Source organism: Takifugu rubripes, chromosome 8 (assembly GCF_901000725.2).
Source record: "Takifugu rubripes chromosome 8, fTakRub1.2, whole genome shotgun sequence".
Classification (NCBI taxonomy): domain Eukaryota; kingdom Metazoa; phylum Chordata; class Actinopteri; order Tetraodontiformes; family Tetraodontidae; genus Takifugu; species Takifugu rubripes.
The window spans coordinates 12,513,795-12,537,010 of record NC_042292.1 but is presented as its reverse complement, the minus strand read 5'-3'; the positions used below and the strand labels follow the sequence as shown (position 1 = coordinate 12,537,010).

The window sequence follows — 23,216 nt, the reverse complement described above, 5'->3', positions numbered from 1 at the left end:
CCTCCACAACACCCGCAGTGATAACCTCAGGCTGGTGAGCGCCAACAGGTGCCTGCCCCAAAGGCTTGCTGGTACAAAGGCATTCCGCCCTCTCGTCACTCCCAGTATTCGAGCACCCCATACAACCAGACCCTGGTAGCCTTAAAAGAGCCACAAAGATTTCACAGGGGGAACCCTCAGACGCTGAAGATAGACTAGAGAGCTGTTATTATAACCAAGGTGTTTCTATAAAGGAGTTACATAGACATCTGAAGTTGTGCCACTGAGGCCTGAGGTAATCGTGCAGAGGGGTCCGTGAATATTGGATGGTCTTTAATTGGTGCACCAAGGTGTAGGATGCCATCAAGGTCATAATCGGACAAACAAGAATGGACATTCCTTCTAGGATGAATGTATTTCTCATCGTATGCAGCTGTCTTTGTCTCACCTTTACTGGTAAGTGCTTTTCATAGAATACTTGCTCAATCTGTGCTAGACGGTTAGCATTTATTATTGTATTCATGATTAAACCAAGAAGGGAGAGCAGCAGAAGGAGGTTGAGTAGACAAAAAGTAGGATTGAAAGTTTTCTGACATTGACCTCAAACCTCACAGCATAGTTGGTAAACAGCTTTCTTTGTTTCCATTTAAAAACCAGCCTCAACTCCACCTGTAGTTCTAAAATTTTGAACATTTTAAGTTTTATCAGCATGTAGGGCCAGTTCAATCAAGTTCCATGTGAGCATGTAAAAAAAAAAAAACATCCAAATTTTGAAAGTTTTTTAAGACCAAAAAACAGGTGACTCACAAGAGGGATCATCCCAGTGGAAAAACCAAACTCTACCAAAAACTGTCTTCCTCTGTAACGATTCACGTGAACACGCATTGTTTGTTAATCAGAGCCTATTTTTGTCTCTCATGAGGCTGGTATCTCAGCCATCCCTTTGATCCCACTCCCTCACAGCATATCAATTACATTAGCTCAGTCACCTTTGCTAACCATCGTACCACACCTGCCTCCCCCCACTGACTTCTGCTTATTTCACACGTCCTGTTTGTCCTTTCATGCAACATTTTTTGCTTGAGTATCCGGATATATTTGAAGTAAATAGCCGTATAGAAAATTTTAAATCTAAATTCCTGGCCCGCTTGTTTATACCAGTGTTTTATTTTTAGAGCAACAGTGTGATAATGCGCAGTATTTCCTATGGCAAAATACATCATTCATGAACAAGTAAAGAGCCACTGCACCCATGGAATGCATACACAAACACAGTGTATTTTTAGGTTGGTCATCTCATTGAGAACTGAACCAACTGTGGGCCCAGCTAAACCACTAAGAGCAAACATGCGGTGGTCTGGTTGTCACTGGAATGTGTCAGGTGTTCTGGTTCTGCTTGTACTGTTGATGTATTTAAGCCCTGCTTTGGTCCCACACGCAGGCTGTGTCTTTTCACTTTAGGTTTTGATCTCCCTCAATAAATCAGAGGCTGTTTGTGTGGCATTAATTGTTCCACAACCCGTTATAAGTTAAAGTATTCCAAAAATATGGGGCGAAATGTAAAAAAGAGATGGACAGTGACACAGAAAGTATTCATTATTTGTTCGGTTATGACTTTATTGTTATCAGGACATGCCATCAGGTGGCTTTTTGGGCAGTCTAGGCTTTCTTCTACTGATGTCCAGCTGGGTAAAGGACAAGGAGAAAAGCCAAGTCTTTTGACTGGGTTATTTTGAAAACTGGTTGAGTCGATGTGGCAGGAGGTCAGAGAGGAGACAAGATCAGAGGCACTCGGGGTGTTCTTGCATTTCTCCGCTATAGGGTTCTGTAAATGGAAGCATCTTGTATCAAAAGCTAATGCTGAAAAAATGTTATAAAATAACGATAAATGTGTCCGATATAATTGGCCTACTGATATTGTTGGCTGATGTTGATGTTCAGTTGAACTATCAGAAATTATTGGTGTCAGTTTTTAGACTTTTCATGACAAAACATGCACATATTATACATCAAACTTATTAGCTACTTCTCTTCTCACACAAAATGTCAAACTATAGGGGATGCGATGTACAATTTTATCGATACATCAGTTGTCGGTAAAAAAGCCAATATCGAAACTCCCTAAATGCAATTTATCCCTTGTTATCCTTGTTGTTTCTTTTTATTTGCATCTTCATATCCAGGAGCCTCAGAAATAGAACGGAGGCTCCACCAAAAGATCTTTCATAACTACAACATGAAGGTCAGGCCTGCTCGTTACTGGGAGGAGAAGGTGATGGTCCGAGTGGGGATGACCCTGTCCCAACTCGTCAGCCTGGTAGGTATAAACATACACAACAACAATCATGTTTTGGGTGGGGCACACTTAGTCACTATTGGGCTGCCACTGTGGCATCACTATCTCCCCATCTGTCTCTCAACAGAATGAGAAGAATGAAGAAATGACAACCAACGTTTTCATGAATCTGGTACGGCCTGACAACAGGCCGTTTCCCGGCCTCGCTCCGTTGCTCCCGCTCCCGTCTCCCATCTCTCTTCTGTCTGCTCGCTCTGCCCTGAAATGGACTTGTCACTTCCTATAAGCAAAAAAAAAGATTTCATCGCCCTATCCTCCTCATTCACTGACTCACTCTTGTATGTCTTTGCCTTGCCTGTGCTAATTAGGAACTATGGACAACTTGAGTGTTTGTGGCATTGGATGAGAGTGTGCGTCTGTCGGTGGGGTTGAAATGACGGGACAAACTAGGCCTGTTATGTAAATGGCAGAAGCATCAGGGAGCCGTGGTAATGACTTCACCATTTGACTTTTCTTTTGTGCCTTGCGCTTTTTCCTTTCGCTGCCTTTAATTACAGGCATGGTCAGACTACAGGTTGTCATGGAAACCAGAGGAATACGACAACATCACAGTCTTAAGGATTCCTCCCAATAAAGTGTGGAGGCCTGACATCTACCTTATAAACAAGTGAGTGTCCAACTCAAGCTTCCGCTGTATCAGGACATTTTGAACTTTTGACAACTCGCCAAAAGTTCAAAATATCATTAATATGTATTTCTGTCAGGTGGATCTGCTTGAACACTGAACTATGCAAACCCATTTGTACTGCACAAAAATACAGGATTCCGTAAAGCAGGTCCCAAGGGTTTTTCGTTTTGCACACATATTGTAGTTATTTCTTGTTCGCTGAGTCTATTTTCCGTAGCTTTGCTTGTAGGGCCGTGTGACTGTCATATTAGTGATTGGTGAAGGAAACAGATAAGGAGCCTATTCAAGCTGCCTTCAGGTTACACATGGAACTAAACAATCTTTCACAATCGTATTCACACTTAAGGTCAGGTTTGAATTGCCAATTCACCTGTGAGAACTGTAGGAGGAAGCCAGTGTACCAGTAAAGCACCCATGCAGACATATTTTAATTTCACATAGGTTAGCCCCTGGCCCCGTGGGATTCATCCCCAAGACCCTCTTTCCAGGCGACACTGCTAACATCTCCACCATCGTGCCTCTGTTTATAAATAAATCCCAAAAATTCTAATTCATGGATATTATGATATTCCAAACAGTAATGATGGTCAGTTCGATGTGGCTCTCTACGTCAACGTCTTGGTTTACAATGATGGCACAGTCAACTGGCTTCCTCCAGCCATCTACCGCAGCTCCTGCTCCATTCAGGTACTACCTGCTGGGTTTCCAGACTGAAAAACTATTCTGCATCCACACCTGCAAGACTGTACATCTAGGTTTAATTTCCTTAAAGGTGTTTTAAATGATCACGCTTTTCCTCCCAAAGGTTTCGTACTTTCCATTTGACTGGCAGAACTGCAGCATGGTGTTCCGCTCGTACACTTATGATGCCTCCGAGGTGGACCTGCAGTACTTCCTAGATGATGATGGCAAAGAAGTTCACGAGATTGTTATAGATGAGAATGCATTCACAGGTTGGCGACTACTTTCTGTGACCAAAGAATCCCATTCATGAAGATCTTTGCTCTGCAATATGTGCATGTTATTAAAGTAAGCCGGGCCTTCTTCTCCATTGTTCCACAGAAAATGGAGAGTGGGCTATCTGTCACAAACCCTCAAGAAAGAACATCAAGGAAGACCTGTATGAGGACATTACCTTCTACCTAATCATACAGAGGAAACCTCTTTTCTACATCATCAACATTATCGTGCCCTGCATCTTAACCAGCGTGCTGGCTATTTTTGTCTTCTACCTCCCTCCCGGAGCAGGTCAGCATGCTTTGACATGTTGGACTACACATGATGCCTGGATATGTTATTAAGACTGTGTAATGTCTGTTGACTTGTTCAGTTTAGCTTAGACTCGCTAAGCTCGGCTGTCGTAATTCGTTCTGTGAACCGTCTGCAGGAGAAAAGATGACTCTCTCCATTTCTGTCCTCATCGCTCTGACTGTCTTCATGCTTCTGCTGGCTGACAAGGTCCCTGAGACTTCTCTGGGCATTCCGATCATCGTCAACTACGTCATGTTCACCATGATCTTGGTCACCTTTTCCGTCATCCTGAGTGTCGTCGTCCTCAACCTGCACCACCGAACGCCCAGCACACATATCATGCCAAACTGGGTTCGAAAGGTGAGGTCATACATTGATCCAGTTTCGCACTGTCATCCGTCATCATTTGGATCAGATTTCCCTGCCCCGCTTTTGCAGGTGTTCATTCACTTCCTTCCCAAGTACATTGGCATGACGAGGCCCAAGCTGGAAGAGCACGACGACACAAGTGAAGAGGAGCCGATAAGAAGCTTTAATGGCCGTCAGCCCGGAGGAGAGTATTTCATTCGCAAAATCAACCCTGATCTGGTGATGCCTTGGAGAAGCAGGTAAAGTCCCTGGAAAAAGTAGTAATATTATCTAACTAAATGATCCAGATACTGAATAAAGCTTAAGAACTCTTGTTTTTCTCCAAATACATAAAGCAATTAATATTGCAATCCTCGGCTGCAACGTTTCTTTCTCTGTATCGATTCTGCTATGAAACTATGCAACTGTCCTTTTAAGTTTTCTAGTCTGTTTAGACCAGCAGAAAAAAGAGTAATATTTATTAATATTTATAAAACTACTTCTAATAATGTTGACAATGTGTATACAAATATTAACTTTGATTTCCATCTGGGCAAACAGAAAACCACCAAAACGTACTAGCATGCTGGTTTTGGCAGGAACTAGCGGCATCAAGCCTTGTGGTATCATATTTATTTTCACCACCTTGAAAAGGTTACAAAAATAGTCTGTAGCCATTTTTGCACAGGTAAAACTACAATGGTATTCGAATAGCAGCCCAGTATATATTTTAGCATCGCAGGTCATTAAGATGACCGGCCTCACGTGTTTGCGGATAAACACAGTGACGCCAGCTCTGAAGACTTTGCTCTGACCAATCTGTCAGTAGTCCTCGCCATGACTTTGTAAACAGCTCCACGGCTCCGCTGCATTCAGCCTGGTGCTGGGGGGGGGGGGGGGTGCTCATTCCATCTGCAAAGGCATCAGTTTCAACCAGAGTTAAGCTGCAACACTCCCGTCCTCAGCCGCCAGCCTTAAAGCCTCTGTTTAGATTGGGCATTAGGGGGTAATCCCGTAGGAGGGGTGGGATGGGGGAGCCTGGGAATAGATAGGCGGATGAGTGCAAGGGAAGCCCGCTGGTGAGTGATCAGAGGGGATTGGATTTCGTCAAGTTTGATGAGGGATAGATGGCACCATTATCCACACTCCATCACATTGGCGTCTTTGTCTCCGCCCGTCCCTGTTTTAAATCATCAGTAGGCTAAATGTCACACATTTCAAAGCCCGTAACATGGATCACTATATCCAGAGAGGTACCCTTTCGTCTGTGCACTGGATACACAATGACAGAGTCAGCACTTGCATCCAGGTGATGTACTGTATACCAGTGTTTAGAATGTCCATGTAAACGCCCTCCACTTATGAAAAAGGACAAATGTCTGTATCGCTCAAGGAGACACTTAAATGATATTTTATGGAAGAGGAGGTAAAGGGTCACGATTTGCAACTATGCAACATCTGGAATAAATGTTGGTAAATCCTATCAACTTTGGAGAGAATTAAACTTTGCAGTTGTCAGTTCGCAAAAGCTAGCTTCTACAGACTCGTCAGCCCAACCCACTTTAGAATACACACTATCAAGGCTAGCTTTTTTTCTTTTAAACATTCATGTACATTGGGGTGGCAAGACGTCTCTCTTCTGTTTTGAGAATATTTCAACTGTCGACAACAGTGACGCCATGCTGCTGATACGGCCTTTAAAGGTTGGACTAAAGGCAAAAGACATTTTTATCCTTCAACAGAATCTTGACATTTCCCTTCCCTTTCCTGGCATTTAAAAAAATGATTGAACGATGTCTAGCTGACCCATTTCCTTTGTCTTGCTTCCTGGGAATTCCGGGCAGTTCCTCTAGTGAACTGTGCCTAATAGTCTCTGCGGGGGCATGTCATCCATGACTCCCGGAATCCTGGATTTCAAAATCTTTAACTAGAACTCTTATTATATTTGATTGACGTTCACCAAGTTGTCAAATAAAAACAAGGCATGAATGTTCTCATAGAAATTAGTGCAAATGAAAAAAATATAAAATCTAATTATAAAATCATCAGTAAAACACCATTAGTCCAGCAGTATTGGCTGTATAGGAAGCTTCTACCCATGCCCAGCAAATACACTGAATGTTTATAGTTACCACTCCAAACATGTGCACATGTTAGGGTGCCTGTGTGACACAATAGACCTTCAGGCCTAAACAGGCCATGGAATGTGAGTGGGATGCAGAATGTGGATGACCAACCTTTGTAAGGACTTCTACTGACACAATCAGGACCCCAGCCCCATACCCTAACCATAACCATGCCAAATACCCTAACCCTGACCCTGACCTATACCCAAAAAGCAACCACAACCATGTCTTAACCCCCCAATGTTCTGAAGACCACCCAAAATGTTCTCAGGCCTCATGTTGCTGATAGGATGAGTACTAAATATGCAGCAAATATGAGAACACACACATTGGACCTCTTATGTATTGTCCTGTAGACCATCTGTTGTTACACTGTGGCCTGCCCCGCAAGTTCGATAACTTGCACTGCATCTCCTACCTCCCCTTCATGCCAGAGCTCCTGCATATTATTGCCATCACGCACAATGTACAGCCCATATACGTTGCATGACATTCTGTACATTGATTGCATGTGCTAGAAGACAATCTGACAGGTGGAGTCGAACCAGACACCTTCAGTAGAAATGTTACAGTGATAGTCTAATTGGCACGTTACGACATATTTTTCATGACAGCATTATTCAATTTTAGTTGAACGTGATAATATTATACCAGTGTAGCAATGTATGGATGATGCAATATGACTGGACAATCACCTGATTTCTTTGTTTCTTTCAATCTTCGACTCAGATGATAATGAACTACCTCCTCCTCCTTTTCCTGTCTCCACACTAATTACAGCCTTGCTTAAGCGGGGTACACAGACAGGATTTTTTAAATCTTAAGGGTTGTTTTATCATTCCACTTCCCAGTTCACGGAGAATAAAGACTCAGGAGTCGTTGGCTTTCCCACCACTCAAAGATTTTTGTTCGTAAACATTGAACAACTTTAATATTTACATTTTTTAGCCCTGACAGTTTTTGGAGAGGATTCTGTCAAATACACCTCAGACCTTCTAACAAAGCCACTTTCGTCCAATTTCCAAGCACTAATTTAGCAAAGGCAGATGGAATTTGAGGCCAATATGGAAATTCCGCTCAAATTCCATTGCTAAATTAGTCCTCACAAATTATTCAGTGTGTGCTGAGTTTGAAAACTAGTTACAAAATAAAGTTTCTGTTTTGATTCTAAAGATCTGGGACTTATATTCAAGTCTGTGATGATGAAATTTGAAACTACATTGGGTTTTTCAGCAGAAAATTAAATTCATTTGATGGGTTTCAAATAATAGCTTATCTCATCATGGCAAATTTGTGCAAATTGTAACATAATGTTACTATTTTATAGTAACAAATCAATCCCTATTAGGATTAATTGAATTTAGACACTTTAAAAAAAAAATTTGACAAAGTGATGGAAAACACAGGGCAGAACAAGTTGGTCAATTTTGCAGCAACCAGTTAACACCCTGTTCAAATGTTCATTTCTCCCCGTGTTATTATTAGCAGACACAAGAGACCTGCCATGTAATGACAGAATTTGAATATAAAACTGGGCCTCATCCTCTCTGTTATATAAAACCAGTGAAGATAATTCAGATTATCTTTGGTGTAATATTTTTGCATTGATTTTAATTCCTTCAATGGATTTAAAAATAATTTAATAAGTTTAACTCTCTGAAGCCTGATGGCATTGGGAGAATGCGGCCCTGAAGGCGCTGCTCCTGCATTGGTTGGACGAAGCAGCTGTGAAAGGGGGAAAATGACAGGGTCAGGGATTGTGCCACCTCATAAACATTGACCCGGCGCTGTGTCAATGTCACCTCGGTGTCAGGACTATGTTGCCATTGTCACTCAGTGTCCTTAGGAGCTGAACCAGAGGCTGAAGGGCACACAAGGACTATGCACGGCGTCTTACAACTGAGAGCCAATGTCAGTCGCCGTGTGTACAGCAGGGGTGAACAATGCCACACCGCTGACTTGTGACACGCATAACATCATTCTGAGCATTTGTGTGAAGGGTGTTGCTACATGCCTGAGGTTCTCGTAGAGGTCAAGAAAAATCTTTAAATAAGGACTGGAGTCTTCTTTAAGTCCATAATGGCAGTGCACCGACATTAGAGTTATTAAAAAGCATATCCAGTTGGATAATGTGCCAAATGGATAAGGTTGGATAAGGCTACCAAATTACCAGAGAACCCTAACCCTGCATCATAAGTGGTGTGCTTTGTTGGGCTATGCTATGCTACGCTACATTATGCATGCTCTCTTTGAGATTGATGGTCTTTCAATCCATTACATTCTACTCAGAGACCTATCCAGTTCCGAACTGAAGCGGTCTCTCCAATGTGATGCGTTTCTTTGAGAAAGCCAGAGTTGCGATGTCTATGTCTTCACATTAGCTGCTTTCCCATCAATAATTCCAGGATTTTTTTCTGATAATCTGGGTAGTGTAAGTTTCCACTGCACCTGAAAGTTTTGGAAAATGTGTTCAAATCAGGGACTGTTTGGGTTTGAGGTAAGCTTTTTTTAACTAAAGTTTGTTTTTGTTTTTTAAAATTTCGGTGGATATGCAACAAGATTTTTCATAACCCCGGGTAAATAGTTCCTGCATTCCAAAAGGGGCTATTAAGGGGTTCTAACTCTACAGGTGAATACATTTGCCAAGTGTACCTCTGTCTTTGGCCAGGCCCTGCAGGCAGAGGCCCAAGAATCTAGGGCCTATCGGGGAAAGGGTCTAGATCAGGGGTGCTCACACTTTGTCAGCATGCGAGCTACTTATGAAATGACTAAGTCCAAATGATCAACCTATTATATTTATTCAGAAATATATTGAAGATTTTTGCCATTTTTACGTTGTATATTGTACGTTATAATTTGTACGTTGCATAACCACATATGTTGCACAACACACTGTGATAAATGACTGCTGTCCCAAAAACTGGGACTATAATCTCTTTCTCTTTCTCAGCTCACTTTTCAGCGGGAAATCAGTGTCGTATTCTCAGTCCGACAACGCCACTGCACATTTCCCGTATTTGGTATTGCAATAGTCAACTGTCAGACGAGGCAAATGCACTTTGAAAATGTCATCGTGGAGAAAAAAAGTCCTCCTCTCATTTTGTATAAAAGTTTTACTCTTCTTAATTGGTCCAGCTCCCCCACTCATTTTTATACCTTCTTAAGTTTAATAGAAAAAAACAAAAGCAACAAATTAGTTGGAAAAAAACTGACTAGCTTATTAGCTTTGCTGCACTTAGAGACTTTGTTTGTGCATGCACAGTGTCAAAAAAATGTAGATGTCATCTGACTGGCTGCCCTGTATATCAATCAAGTGACAGGATGGATGACGGCCTGATGTCTTTTTTTTTTTATTGCCACGCGATCTACTTTGGCATTCTAGATCGCGATCGATATATTGAGCACCCCTGGTCTAGATCCTAGAGTCTCATTCCCCAATATCACACGATGGCTGCGCAGTAATCTCTGATTCTATTCTCTGTTGGAACCACACCTTTTCTGTGCATCCAAAGTGACAAAGGGAGGTCACACCTGGAACATGCCCTTCCGCACAGGGTGAACTCTTCGTTGTGTTTACTGTAATGCATTTTCTCAACGTTTGATTTTAGGTGTGAGAGCACGGTACAGCTGCAGCGGCTTGCCCACTCCGACAGCTTCTGCCTGATCCTCCCTCCCAACCTGAAGTCCGCCATTGAAGCCGTGACATACATGGCAGAGCAGCTGAAGAAACAAGACACGGATGACTCGGTGAGAAAGGGCACGACGGCGGCGCTGCAGAGATACACAGGCAGAATGCTGACTCATTGCTTTTTTTGTACCCCCCCCTCCCAGATGACAGGAGACTGGCAGTTCATCGCCCTTGTGGTGGACCGTCTTTTCCTCTGGTTGTTTGTCATCATCACCACCCTGGGCACCTTGGTCATCTTCTTAGATGCCAGTTTCAACTACACACCTGACGACCCCTTTCCATGAAAGACAAAACAGACACGCCCATGCAGCTTCAAAAATTCTTATTAAATTCCTATCAAATCATACTTTCCACAAATATTTAAATGCTAATTCCATTTGTGTTGTCTGTTCTGGCGGATTATAGAGATGCAATTAATCCTTGCATAATGTAGAATAATGTCACAGATCCTCCACAAATCTTTGTTATTAAGAGAACTGGTGTATAGATGTGAGTAGTTTTGGTATAATCTGTATATGTAATTCTTATTGATTTTAATATTTTGATCTAAATGCTTGAAATAAATGTTTTCTCAAAGTTTGATGCTTGCGGTGAGCAACACCTGCACGGGTCAGTTGTAGTTCCGAACTGTGGACAGTAGAGGGCAGAAAAATTCCACAACCTTCCGATTTTTCAGGCTTGTGTAGATTTATCTCTGATATTTAGTTGATGGTCTCCTGCTGCAGATTAATATAAAAGACCTCCTATTTAATTCTGCCTCAGGTATTAAGCAAATTCACAAAATGAAATTAAACCATGACAATGTATAAAATAAGGACAGTAATTTTGCTCATTTTATGTATATCTTGACTTATATGGTAAATTATAGCCTTATAGATTAATACATATTATTCAACATTTATTTGCAGAACTTATTGAAATTTCAGGTTAAACTATTTATTTAGGTGGCACTCCTAATACATTAAAAGGAATACAATGTGCAATACTTTACTAAACTACTTTATTCACTATGTTTATTCACTATGCTTTTGGGGAAAAAATATTGGAGTTTTGTAACTTGAGTAGCCTAATTTGATAAAGTTGTGCATTTTAAACACTTAGGCATAATTATGATGCACCCAAAGTAAAAGTCCGACTTAAAGTTTAATAATAAATAAAGTAGATAAAGTAGAGCTTGTAATTTTTGGTGATTGATTGATTGATTGATTGATTGATTGATTGATTGATTGATTGATTGATTGATTGATTCTGCCTTAAAATTAAATTTTTAACCTCTTATAAAAATTGAAACAGACATGGTTGTTATGATCAGAGTCATCTATTCTTTCCTGTAAAATTAGAATAAAATGTTAATGTTACCTGTTCCATTTAAATGACTGTGACAGAAACTTTTTCTCTCTGTTCTGAGGTGATGGGAGAGGAATAAAATCAACATCTACCTCTGTATTCCTTATAGGGGTCACGAGGTAGCTGAAGACTATCCAGTATGTCTTAAACGCATGTTTTTGCAATGCGATCATGCAGGAAAGCCCCTGGCTCCCCGAGGATCCTTACCCAGAACCCTCTCGCTGTGTGGCAACAGCGATAATGACTGCACCACCACCTGCAGAATGTGAGTGAAAAGAAAATTATTCTAACTTTATGAGCAACAGTGTATATCAGCTCCTACTTCTAATGTAATCACTAACATAATATGGCACCGTTGTCGTCTGGTAGACGGGTTCCACAGTTACACTTGCTGACTTGCAGCATAAAGCCCATGAATGTCACCAGTGTGTCCTAACTGTCCAAATATGTTTCTCCCCTGTGTGACGTACTTGTTAAGCTCTTAAGAGAGAAACGAGAAGACTGAGAACACGGTGTGTGGGTCCTCCCGCTGCTCCTGATTCACAATAGCCAAGTGTTGTCGCACAACGAGCCTGGAGGTGATAAAGAAGGAGGGCATGCAGAGATGGGCGCCATCCCCCCTCATTTGTGCTCTCAGAGCCTTTGAGGGGGAAAAAAAGTTGTGGCCCCAGTGTGTTTTATTGCTAATGCCTCGGTGACTTCCAAGGGCACTTTACGGACCTTTAGAGATGTGCGTTTCACACTCACTGGAGGCCTCCGGCTGGGAGGGAGAGCCGCCCCCCTCCTTTTTGGCCAGATTTAGCTGTTTTTTTCCCAGCTACAGTTATGCCGGTGAGACAAGTGTGTGTTTGCGCTTTATATTAAAATAAAGAAGAAGAAAAGAGAACAACTAGAGTGAACACGGAGGGGAAAGTGCAATGTTCTATTTTGTGTTCTCCGCAATCTAGGATGTGGGTGGAAATGCAGCCGAGAGGACATCAGATAAATCAGGTTGCCTGTGGTAACAGCACCAGTTGTCTCGAGACTGACCCCTTGATCTCCCTCGCCCTCCCCTCCATCTCACAAAGCATTCACCTTTCCTACCTTCTTTTTTTTAAACTCCTAGCACTCACTTCATCTTTCCTTCCCAACCAGTCTCTTCAAACCAGCTACCTCCTCCTCAGCCTCTGTATCAAAGCGAGACAGACTCCTTGATCTATGGGGTCACTCCTCCCTGGCAACAATGAGGCATTTGTTGGTTTCAACAGTTGGGACTTGAATACATGGATACAGTTGAGGAGGCAAGGAATTATGCTGAAAGGAGTGGGGGAGGCTGTAGGGGAAAATGAGAGAATAGTTTACTCAGCCATGTGAGATGCTGTACAGTAGGTACGAGAATCAAAAGGATGTTTCTGAATTGTTTACTATCTTTATTTATATAGACAATCGAGATGGTCTCCAGGAGCTTTACAGGAACCACTAAAGAACCAGCAATGGTAAAGCTAAACTCCTTTTAACAGGAAGAACCCTTGAGTGGGACCAGATCTTCCTGGTGAGGCTGGCCTACCAAAAGCTGAAGAGAAGGGGGAATGGTGGGACACACAGAAACATTCAACATTCAACACACATGTAAATAGCAGAGACTTATGTAGTTGAAGTGGTTTGTTGTCCTGAAGACATGAAACTAGAACTAAGGGGACTGGACGTTATGGTCAGAAGAGAAAGAGAGAAGCACAAAACTAAATAAGAAAAGGTCATCATCAATCATCATTTCAGACCATTGGTACAGAATATTATTGGAACCATTTTCCATTGTTTATATTGCATTAAAAATCATACAATACAATGTGTTACATTGTCCCGAAAAGATAGATATTAGCAGCGTATTATTGCGTATTATTACTAAGCATTTATTTTGACCTTATTCTGCACTGTAGCTAATGGTGAACGTGTGTTCCCTAATCTAAAGTGTTCCCCTTTCAGTTCAGCTCTGGACGTTCCCTGCAGCTGCTTTATTCAATTTGGGGAAAAAGTGCTGAGTGGCCAACAGCCTGTTGCTTCGCTGAAGAGCGGAGGAGCCCCGTCCCACCAGCTCCCACCCCTTTGTCCCCACATCTGCATGCATGAGGGGTTGTGATAATTACACACCCACCTCGCGTCACATCACCCGCATCTCACATGTCTGTTACAGAAAGAGGAGCCCCAGAGGCCAGGAGCATTACAGGCACCAGCTCGGCTCATTCTCCCCCTCACCTCCAACGCAACTTATAGATCTTCCCAGAGGAGAGGACCCAAACGATCTGGAAAAGGTTACTTTCCGTGCGAGAGGGAACGATGGCAAACTCCGGAATGCAGCTGTTGGGATTTTTCATGTCGCTAATTGGCATCGTGGCACTGATCATAGGGACTATACTGCCACAGTGGAAGATGTCAGCTTACATCGGCGACAACATCATCACAGCCGTGGCCATGTATCAAGGGTTGTGGATGTCCTGTGCCTTCCAGAGTACCGGGCAGCTCCAGTGCAAGATTTATGACTCCATTCTGCAACTTGACAGTAAGAACCATCCCATTCTACCTACACAGGGTACTTTATGGAATGTTATAGGCTGCTGTTGGGACATTTCCCACAAGGCATCACAGTGCATCAATCGAATTGAGTCAATAAAGTAAAATGAAAGTGATGTGATTAAAAAAAGTCGTGATTAAAAGGATACAAAAAACTGATTGCACTGGCATAGTTTTGACCCAGGTAAATCTAAGTGCATTTCACGGAAGCCTTAACGCACTATTAATGATGATAGTTTGTGATCCTTGAATCAAGACGTACAACAAATGGTTGGGATCAACCTCCCATGCACAACATTTGCTTTTCGGGACAATTTGATTTTGGGCAGCTGCTCCACCTCGAGATCACCTGGAACAGCTTGAGGTCCATTGATCTGTTGACCAGCCAAATCAATGGGACACGCTGTTGTTTCATGCCTTATGCCTCAAGTTGCCACCTCAGGGCTAAACCCAACTATCACAGTAATTAAGGCAAGAAACCCCTCTGAATGAAAGGAGTCCAGAAAATTCAAATCCAAATACTCCTCAAAGACTAATTTCCTTCTTTTACCCCTACTTAATATTTGCCAGTTTCAGAAATCTCTGTGTTGAAAATGTATCTGGACTTTCATTACTCAGGCTTCCCTGGGTCAGGTTGGAATAACACATCAACTTCGTAACCATGGAAACTCGACTGCAGCAGCACAGGCACGAAAAGCATTTCAGGAACATCATTACGGTCACTCTTTTCTGTGGTGATGTTCATCTTCAACAGTATTCATTTCGTTCTCTAGTGATATATTTTAGCATGCTAACAGGATATAAGACTGTTGGATAATAAAGACAAAATCCTCAGAAGCATCGACAGTCACTACTGAACACAGACAAACACTGGTTGCCAAAAATATCTAACTGTAAACTTTTTAGACGTTGAAAGAAAGTTCAGCTCACTTTCTGGATCTAATCATTGGAAGCACGCCAGTCTAAGCTAGGCTAGGCTAGGTCTGCTGATAAATGGTCGACAATCTTGTTCAAGTCTGTTTAATGTGAACATTTGTGTTTTTTTGCACATTATTGAACATAAATCCCAATAGGTCACAAGAAAGTAACCAATGAAAATCAGGCAGCATACGCATTCCAATACAAATTTTTGGTTCCGGTTTTTATGTAAAATAGCTCCAAAAACATTAGGTTTTATTTGCTCTTCAGAAATTTATAAAGGAGACAACATGCCTAACAGATAGGAACTGAGCAGTTCATTCCAGACTCTTGCTCCTCTTCACCGTCCCTGCCCTCCTGGAGCTCTTTCTTTGTTTGGGTTGGGCAGGGACAGCTAGCACTGGCACAGACTGGTTCTAGGTGGATGGAGGAGGATGAGGATAAATGAGTTTTATAGTGAGGAAGGGGTGGGGTGGTGGTCAATGACATATGAGGATCCTGTGCCGGAACATGCAGGACTCCACCTCTCGCGCAGCAACAGAGGGGAGGGCGAACATTTGAACAAAGGTGCGTGTTTTTCTCATCGATGCAGTGTGAGCCTGCATGGATGCCATGGTTTCCCTTCCAGGAAAAGCATTAAAATGCCTCAAAGGGCCAAGTGTGAATCTAACTCACACACATAAATCCTCCTTGTTTTCTTGCGGTCCTTCATCAGTACCCAGAGCTAAACCTTCTATGAAAACTTTCTTTACACCACTGCTCCCACGTTCCACAACTAAAAATGAAATTTACAAAAAATTAAATAATGATTTCCTCCTGTCATATGTGTTTTTCACCAGGTTCACTACAGGCCACGCGTGCCTTGATGATTGTTGGCATCATCATGTCTATTGCGGGGCTGGGTGTGGCATGTATGGGAATGAAATGTACCACGTGCGGTGGGACCGACAAACTACGCAAGTCTCGCGTTGCCATGACTGGAGGGATTATCTTACTTGTGGGAGGTGAGAATATACCACATATCTCCACTAAACATTATGGTGTTAACAACAAAATACACTTGAATCTATTTTCCAAGATTATTATTTCCAATTTCTTGACCACTTTATCCTTTTCGGGGTCAAAGAGAAGGTACTGGAGCCTATCACAGTTGCATATGGGCAAAGGCAGAGTATACCAGAGCACAACAGGATAAACCAGTGTACCATTGTATACCAGGGTGTACTAAGTGAGTCATAAGCTCATCATAGGGCCCTTTGTGAGCATTTGGGGGTTGGGTACCTTGAGTACACCTGCAGTGACCAGGCAACTCCCTCTACTAGAACACCACCCAAATTTTGTCCACACCAGGGCTTGATCCCAGAAAACCTCATCTTCTCAGCCCCATTCCCCCACAGACTATTGGTCAGTGGGAATTGTTGCCAGCAATGCTCCTCACATCATCAAATGAAAACAGATACATTAAAAGCTAATTGTGCTCCTACTTTTGCTGCCTGGTGCCTGTAAGAGGTTTTAACAGCACATCTCAGGTTCTAACCCTGTAATGATGGACTGATTGATCTTTGTTTTCTGCCTCTTCCCTTCCAGGGCTGTGTGCCATCGTGGCGTGCTCCTGGTTTGCACATAATGTGATCCGAGCCTTCTATAATCCCTACACCCCGGTCAACTCCAAGTAGGTTATGCAATGCTGTTATTGATTATATTTCTAAAATAATAATGATAATAATGTACTGCCAGAAATCAGACTTAATCTACAAATAAAGACAGTTGTGTCAAATTATGAAGCTTTGCAGAAGAAGTTGGTCATTTGATCAACCAGGTATCATTGTAAATAAAATGACATCATACATAAACTATACATAATGATATATTTTTTATTCACTTACAATGTAAAGATTTACTTAAAAGGGAAGAGGGCTCTTTATGGGTACAACAATGAAAGATTAGAATCTACAATTACAACATTTCATCCAGTCTATTAATTTTTATAGGCATTTCCTGCAATCCATAATATCACCACTAGGGGCTTCCAAATATCAGAGATGTACAAATTGGAGAACATTCAAGGATTAGAGTTTGTTTTCTAACAGAACACATATCACACAGAAGAATAAACATTTTTTCTGTTGTAATTTTTTTTCTGTTCATGTTTTGTCACTTCATGCTAAACTAAGAGAGAAAGATTTATCTGCAGTCTTGTTGTGGGAGAGTCTTCAAGCTGAAATGTGACATCCTTTGATTTTAAATGATCTTATTTTATTTTATTTATGTTCAGAAAACAACACTGGTGTGATATCTATTTTGAAAACTTGAAAATGCTCATTTCCCTTCAACAGATTTGAGTTTGGCTCTGCCATCTTCATCGCCTGGGGTGGCTCCCTGTTGGACGTCTTGGGCGGAGCAATGTTAGCTGCGTCCTGTCCCAGGAACAAACATCTGCCCAAGTACCCGCCCACGGCTAGCTCCCGCTCTGGTGCACCGAGCAGCACCAAAGAATACGTATAGGGACTCTTTCAGAAACAGGACTTTTTTTTTTTTTACTTCCACGCAAACTGGCCTTGGGTAACCTCTTTATTGTCATGCTTAATTCTTTTTATAGATAGATTTTGGGGTTGTTGTTGTTTTTTTTATATAAATGATGCATTGCACCCAATCCACCCACTCAACACTTAATGTTAAAATAACACCCCCGAGTTTATGGTTGAACTCCTGAGGCATAGCATACGCCTGTGGTAGACTAGGCTACATCTCAGGGCTCCATTACCACAGAGTGACATTGAGGGTGCCAACAGTGTTTGTTTGTTTGTTTTTTTTATCAAGTGACGGTAGCTATAAAACTGGTGTTATTATCTTCCTGAATTGACACATGGTGAGTCACCTTCATCCAACACTAACCCTGCAAATCTTTGCTCACTTCTGAATTATTTTAGTACTCCAGCCCAACTAACTTCCCTAACAGCATCTGTATTTATTTGGTCAAATAGATGAGGTTTTGCATCATGTTACCAGTGCGTATTTTTAAGGGATGTATTCTGGGATGTTATAGTTTCACACATTTGTAGCATCTTCTGTACCATATAAATGTTTCACAATAAAGGAGAGAACACTTTAACACCTTTAATAGCACTTATAATAGACAGTGAGCATTGTTAGGATAGGGTTTTTTGGAGCAAAAAAAAGACTTAAAATGCAAAATTATAACTCAAATATATATATATAATTTTTTTAAATTGTTTAAAAAAGCCATGCTTTAATTACTTGAAAACTGGAAATTTGTGCTCCATACTGGGAGGGTGATGATGTATACATGGATTTGACACTATACATGTTTTATTTATGATATAAGGATATAGCTCTGATCATTACATCCACAGATTCTATCATTTGAATTGTAGCCAATAACATTTTGCATTAACTTGAATCTAATATAAAGCGATTTGGCTGATTAGCTGAGTCCATTGGTGATACTAGTTACAGTAGTGGCAGAAAAGATCACCTGAGAAGAGTGAATGTGCCACATGTGATTATGAGTCATCCGGTTTCTTGACAATAAAATACTCTAAGCAACTCTGAGAAAATGTTCCTGAAAAGTAAAAGTCAATATATCCATTCAATCGCATCACGTCAGTGAACACTCATAGAGTCAAGGTATAGCAGCAACATCCTGGAAGGACGGAAAAACGAATGAAGACTTTGAGAAGTGCTCGACTGTTCGTCCTGAGAGCGGATTTGTGTGTCGCTGGAGCCCACTTGCAACGACAAATAGGTTACAACGATCGTCTGTTTGTAAAACCCTGTGAAGAACGCAGAGATCCAGTCCTGGTGACCATCGGTGCACTGCTGGAAAGCTGATATTTTACTGCCACCGCTCATTTTGTTTCGATACATTTACATTCATTTTAAAATGTAACATTAAAGGATTCTAAAACAACTGATCAATTATGTTTTCATTATATTAAAAAGTGTTTTTTGATCAGTACTGAAGCTTTTTTGACAAAAAAATAAAATAAATACCTGATGCTGGTATTATTTATAAAGTTAACAATTTAAATGAAACAAAGCAGAAAACATCAATCATCAAGTCTGATTTATATTTAATTACACAAATGGAACAAACCCACCAGAACAACAGAGAAAACCAGTGCTGTTAAAATCCATTCATTTAAGACAAAAGAACTACAAAGATTCCAGATTTGTAGGGATGCATTAAGAAAAAGTTCACCATTCTCCATGCAAATACTAAACCGCGACCCAAACGACGCCTGCTCGCGTCAGTCTCCCGTGGCGCTGATTTAAGAAAAGGCGCAAATCTGACGAGCTCACAGCTGACTACAGCGCGAGACTTACGGAAAAGAATCGACAATTTTCGCCTTAAAAAAAACAACCCAAGATACATCATTTCCAAGATTGTCTCAGCAGTGAGAGCTTATTTTAGACATGTTTTTCATGATCTCACAGGATAATGACACCACCGAAACATGCAGGTTAGTGCTGCAGAGCTTAATGTAGCTTTTACAAGTATGTGTGCTAGTCTTCTATTTTTAAGTAGTATTTGGCAATTTCGAGCTGTACACATCTTTAATCACAGTTCTCTGGCCAACGCTCGCCTTGAAACAAACAAAACCTGGAGGTAAAAAAAACCCAAAAACAATAACAACATACCGCTGAGTCAACAGCGCAGGCTAACAACAGGCCTTGTTGACGCTGCAGGTTCTGTGGATCATCGTGGTGGCCTGCTTTCCAACACAAGGTAGCCCTTCATAACAGGATACCAAATCAGGCGTTTGGATGTTTGCTTGTTTTCTTTGTACACAACTTCCATGCATAGAATTCAACGCGTCACTGCACAGAAGAGGCATTCTCACAAAGTGCACCATTTGAAAACAATAATCTCAGCTCAAGCTGACAGAAGCAACAACCAAGAAGGGGAAAAAAATAGTAGAAAAACCATGAAGCCATCACAACACAGCAAGTGTTTTTTTTTAAGAGCAACAAATAATTAGCTGTAGCTTCCATCTGCTGGCTAATCATACATCGTATCAAGTGTCAAAGTAGAGAAAACTGCACAACAGCAATGCAACGCTCGGCGCCATGTGCGTTAGCCCCGCGGACGGGCCGAGGTCCTCTAAACATCTGTCCAGCGCGTCCGCGAAAGAGTAGCCCTTGTTCATCCTGGAGTCCTGAAAGTCTGCCGCCTGCCGAGGTATAGAGGGTGATGCAATACCATTCATTCACAGTCAAGACCATCGATTAAGTTAAATAAACACTATGTACAGTTGGGGGCAGGCGTCAGCCGGCGCTAGGCGACTCTTTTTTGTGCCTTGATGAGGCTCCAGAAGCTTCGGGAGGATGCTTGACGAGGTCCAATAGCGCGGGCAGTTTTGATAATTCTTGTTAGGTTATTTATTTTTATTTTTTTGGCACTTCTGGGTGATGTTTAGGAGATGGGCGACAAGGACACGGGACACTGCCCGTTGTTATTCATGATGTCGTCCAGGACTTCGTCTTCCAAGTCCACTGAGGAGGGAATGCAAAATGTCAAAACATATCCGATCGGGCACAACATCAAAAGTTACGTGATGCTGCTTAGCAAGCATGCTAAGACAAGCCAATCTCACGTGAACGTGACTCTCACGAAACATGATAAAGCAACGTAATAAGATGTCTTTTCACAGGAATAGTCTATTGTTCATGTCCTACATTGAACATGAGAAAAAAAAAAAGAAAAATACTTAGTTACAAATTTGACCCTAAACTATCCTATCTTTATACGTGTTTTTAACCTCTTCCTTCCTCTGCATTTCACTTATATTTTAGGTTTGGTGCTTTCGTCTCTTGTTTTTTATTCTTGAACAACACTTTGGTTGTTGGAAATGTGATAAATAAATAAATAAATATGGTTTAAGTTTGATTGAGACCTAAAGAAAACGTAGCTTTAAACTGTACTGTGCTTCCTAAAATGTGTGTGCACTGGTTTCTTAGCAACACCAATTCTGACCACCTGTCCACGTTTATGTTTTCCCATGAATAACCTTGCGATTATTAAAAAAAGAATCGTCTTCGAAGACCCACCTTTCTTGGATCTTCCAATCTGTCCAAGCTTGGGCGCCCTTTGTCCGAGCCTCTGGGGGTTGGCCTCCCCGCCGTGACCATTCACCTGGGGGTGTCCCGGGTTATACTGACCCGTCGGACCGGGCTGCCGCGGCGGTCCACCGGGCGGGATGAGCTCCGGGATGCCTGAAGCTCCGTACATCTCCGGCGTGTGCAATTCCTACGACTGACCACTAGACGTCCCCGGAGTCCTGGCGTCGTGTCGTGCGTGGAGCTTTCTCACTTCCGCAATTCAGCAATGAATGTATGAACAACAGGCGACAAAGACAATTCAGCGGGGAGCAGAGGGAAAGTCCACGTAGCCTGTAAATGAAGTAAAACACGTTTGTCAAAAATAGCGCACTCGCGTCAGAGATCGGACGGTTTCCGAGCAAGTGCTCGCTCACACTTCTCAAGTGTCGGCATAGAAACAAGCGATGCGTTGTTATAAAAAAAAAACAGGTGTTAAGATGCCTTCGTTGTTAAAATATCTCACAATGTGACAAGTCTTCCGATCCGCTCATTGAAACAACGTGCCTATCCGGCTGTGGCGACAATCTAAATCCGCCGACGGCTTTGTCGGAAATTCTTTTGGGTTTTGTTGTGTTTCCCCCCCCCCAAAAAAAAGAGACAGACATTACCTCACCTATTCCTCTTCCACGGCAAAGAGATGAATCCGGTGAAAACAGCTTCCGAGAACGCTGTTGTTGTTTATCAGACCTCTTTCTCTCTCTCTCCTTCTCTCTCTCTCTCTCGCTCTTGGCACAGCGCAGAGGGAGCGTCGTTTTAAAGGGGCCTCGCTTCGTTTCCTCGGCCTTGGGGATTTCCTCGCATTGTCCCTCGACTCACAGCTGAATGTGGACGTCAGCACCTGCCTGAGTGGCTGAGTGGCTGATGGAAGGGACAGTGCTGACACTTCGGATTAATGACCGCTGCCAAATCATTACCAAGCGCGTCGTTCGTAATTGCGCACGTTTGGTGCCGAGAGTGACTCAGGCGCCAGCCAATGACAGACACGGTTAAACACTTTAATGCGTCACAATAAGACAGTGTGATTGAAACAATAAACACAGTTAGTTATAAAAATAAGGGTTTTCAAGCATAACTCAAATCCAGATCGCAAAGCAAGGTTGATTTTATAGACAAAAATGGTGGAACTTGGAAAGATGTCTCAAAAACGTTTACGAATTTTACTGAAAGGTCGAAGGCTAACAAGCAATGGGTTATTATTTACCGAATGAACAGAATATGGCTACAGTAATTAAATTATTAACAGCACAAACAGGACCTGGTCCCATGCAGTTTTCACTGCTGAAAATGCATGAAACGCACCAGCAAACAAACCCAGTATGAATTAGATGGAACTCGACTTGAAAGTGATTTAATCACCCAGTTTTATCTCAGTAAAAAAATCAAACCTGTTTAATAACTGCTATCATCTCAACAGCATGTTAAATCTAATTTTAATTCCATCTTTCCCAAATAAAACAAGGTCCTTCCAAAACAATTGTCATATATTTTTCAATGGTTTAAATAGTTCATGATTCTCTCTATATAAACATACTGCAATTTGTGGTCATAATTATTCAGAATGTTGTTTTCAATCATTCTGATATAAAGCAATCATGAACAGCAATGATGGAATAAAGGCTATTATGGAAAATAGCATTATAAAAAAAAAATAGTCTCCCTTTATTATTTAAAATTGATCATCAATTTAACAATATTAAGAGACTGCACTGCAAAACAATGTAGTAGTGAATGTCAAGATGGATACAATAAAGTAGTATCCAAAACTGATACTTAAGTTTGTTGAGCGTGAGCAACTGTCCGCAGGTTTACTTGTAAGTCGAACTACTAATCAAAGTAATTAAAAAAAAACCATCTTCTTATTTCATAAGCTTCCCAGCCTGATCCACGGATTCCAGCCCACAGCTT

At 41.7% G+C, this 23,216-nt stretch overlaps 2 protein-coding genes and 1 long non-coding RNA gene across 3 annotated transcripts; 2 read left to right on the top strand and 1 right to left on the bottom strand.

Moving 5' to 3' along the window:
* The first annotated feature begins 112 nt into the window (after positions 1–112).
* On the top strand, positions 113–10,955 carry chrnb1l (cholinergic receptor, nicotinic, beta 1 (muscle) like). Its single transcript, XM_029839883.1, has 11 exons — positions 113–435; positions 2,163–2,296; positions 2,403–2,447; positions 2,833–2,942; positions 3,542–3,650; positions 3,769–3,916; positions 4,026–4,211; positions 4,351–4,574; positions 4,653–4,822; positions 10,297–10,435; positions 10,520–10,955. The coding sequence occupies exons 1-11, from the start codon at positions 369–371 to the stop codon at positions 10,658–10,660; spliced, it is 1,473 nt and encodes a 490-aa protein (XP_029695743.1). The 5' UTR covers positions 113–368; the 3' UTR covers positions 10,661–10,955.
* Positions 10,956–13,860: 2,905 nt separating this feature from the next.
* On the top strand, positions 13,861–17,792 carry cldn7a (claudin 7a). Its single transcript, XM_003977539.3, has 4 exons — positions 13,861–14,259; positions 16,028–16,192; positions 16,776–16,860; positions 17,525–17,792. The coding sequence occupies exons 1-4, from the start codon at positions 14,037–14,039 to the stop codon at positions 17,691–17,693; spliced, it is 642 nt and encodes a 213-aa protein (XP_003977588.1). The 5' UTR covers positions 13,861–14,036; the 3' UTR covers positions 17,694–17,792.
* Positions 17,793–18,290: 498 nt separating this feature from the next.
* On the bottom strand, positions 18,291–22,255 carry LOC105418677 (uncharacterized). Its single transcript, XR_965774.2, has 3 exons — positions 21,920–22,255; positions 21,261–21,602; positions 18,291–20,705 (listed from the first exon to the last, which is right to left on the bottom strand). It is a non-coding gene; the product is annotated as an uncharacterized lncRNA (long non-coding RNA).
* Positions 22,256–23,216: the final 961 nt, after the last annotated feature.

Bases quoted from the DNA above. Each gene is read 5' to 3' on its own strand.
- chrnb1l (XM_029839883.1), top strand. From the start codon at position 369: ATGGACATTCCTTCTAGGATGAATGTATTTCTCATCGTATGCAGCTGT. The intron at 3,917-4,025 runs GTTGGCGACTAC...ATTGTTCCACAG, and splicing joins AGATGAGAATGCATTCACAG to AAAATGGAGAGTGGGCTATC. The intron at 4,212-4,350 runs GTCAGCATGCTT...AACCGTCTGCAG, and splicing joins CTACCTCCCTCCCGGAGCAG to GAGAAAAGATGACTCTCTCC.
- cldn7a (XM_003977539.3), top strand. From the start codon at position 14,037: ATGGCAAACTCCGGAATGCAGCTGTTGGGATTTTTCATGTCGCTAATT. The intron at 14,260-16,027 runs GTAAGAACCATC...GTTTTTCACCAG, and splicing joins CTCCATTCTGCAACTTGACA to GTTCACTACAGGCCACGCGT. The intron at 16,861-17,524 runs GTAGGTTATGCA...TCCCTTCAACAG, and splicing joins TACACCCCGGTCAACTCCAA to ATTTGAGTTTGGCTCTGCCA.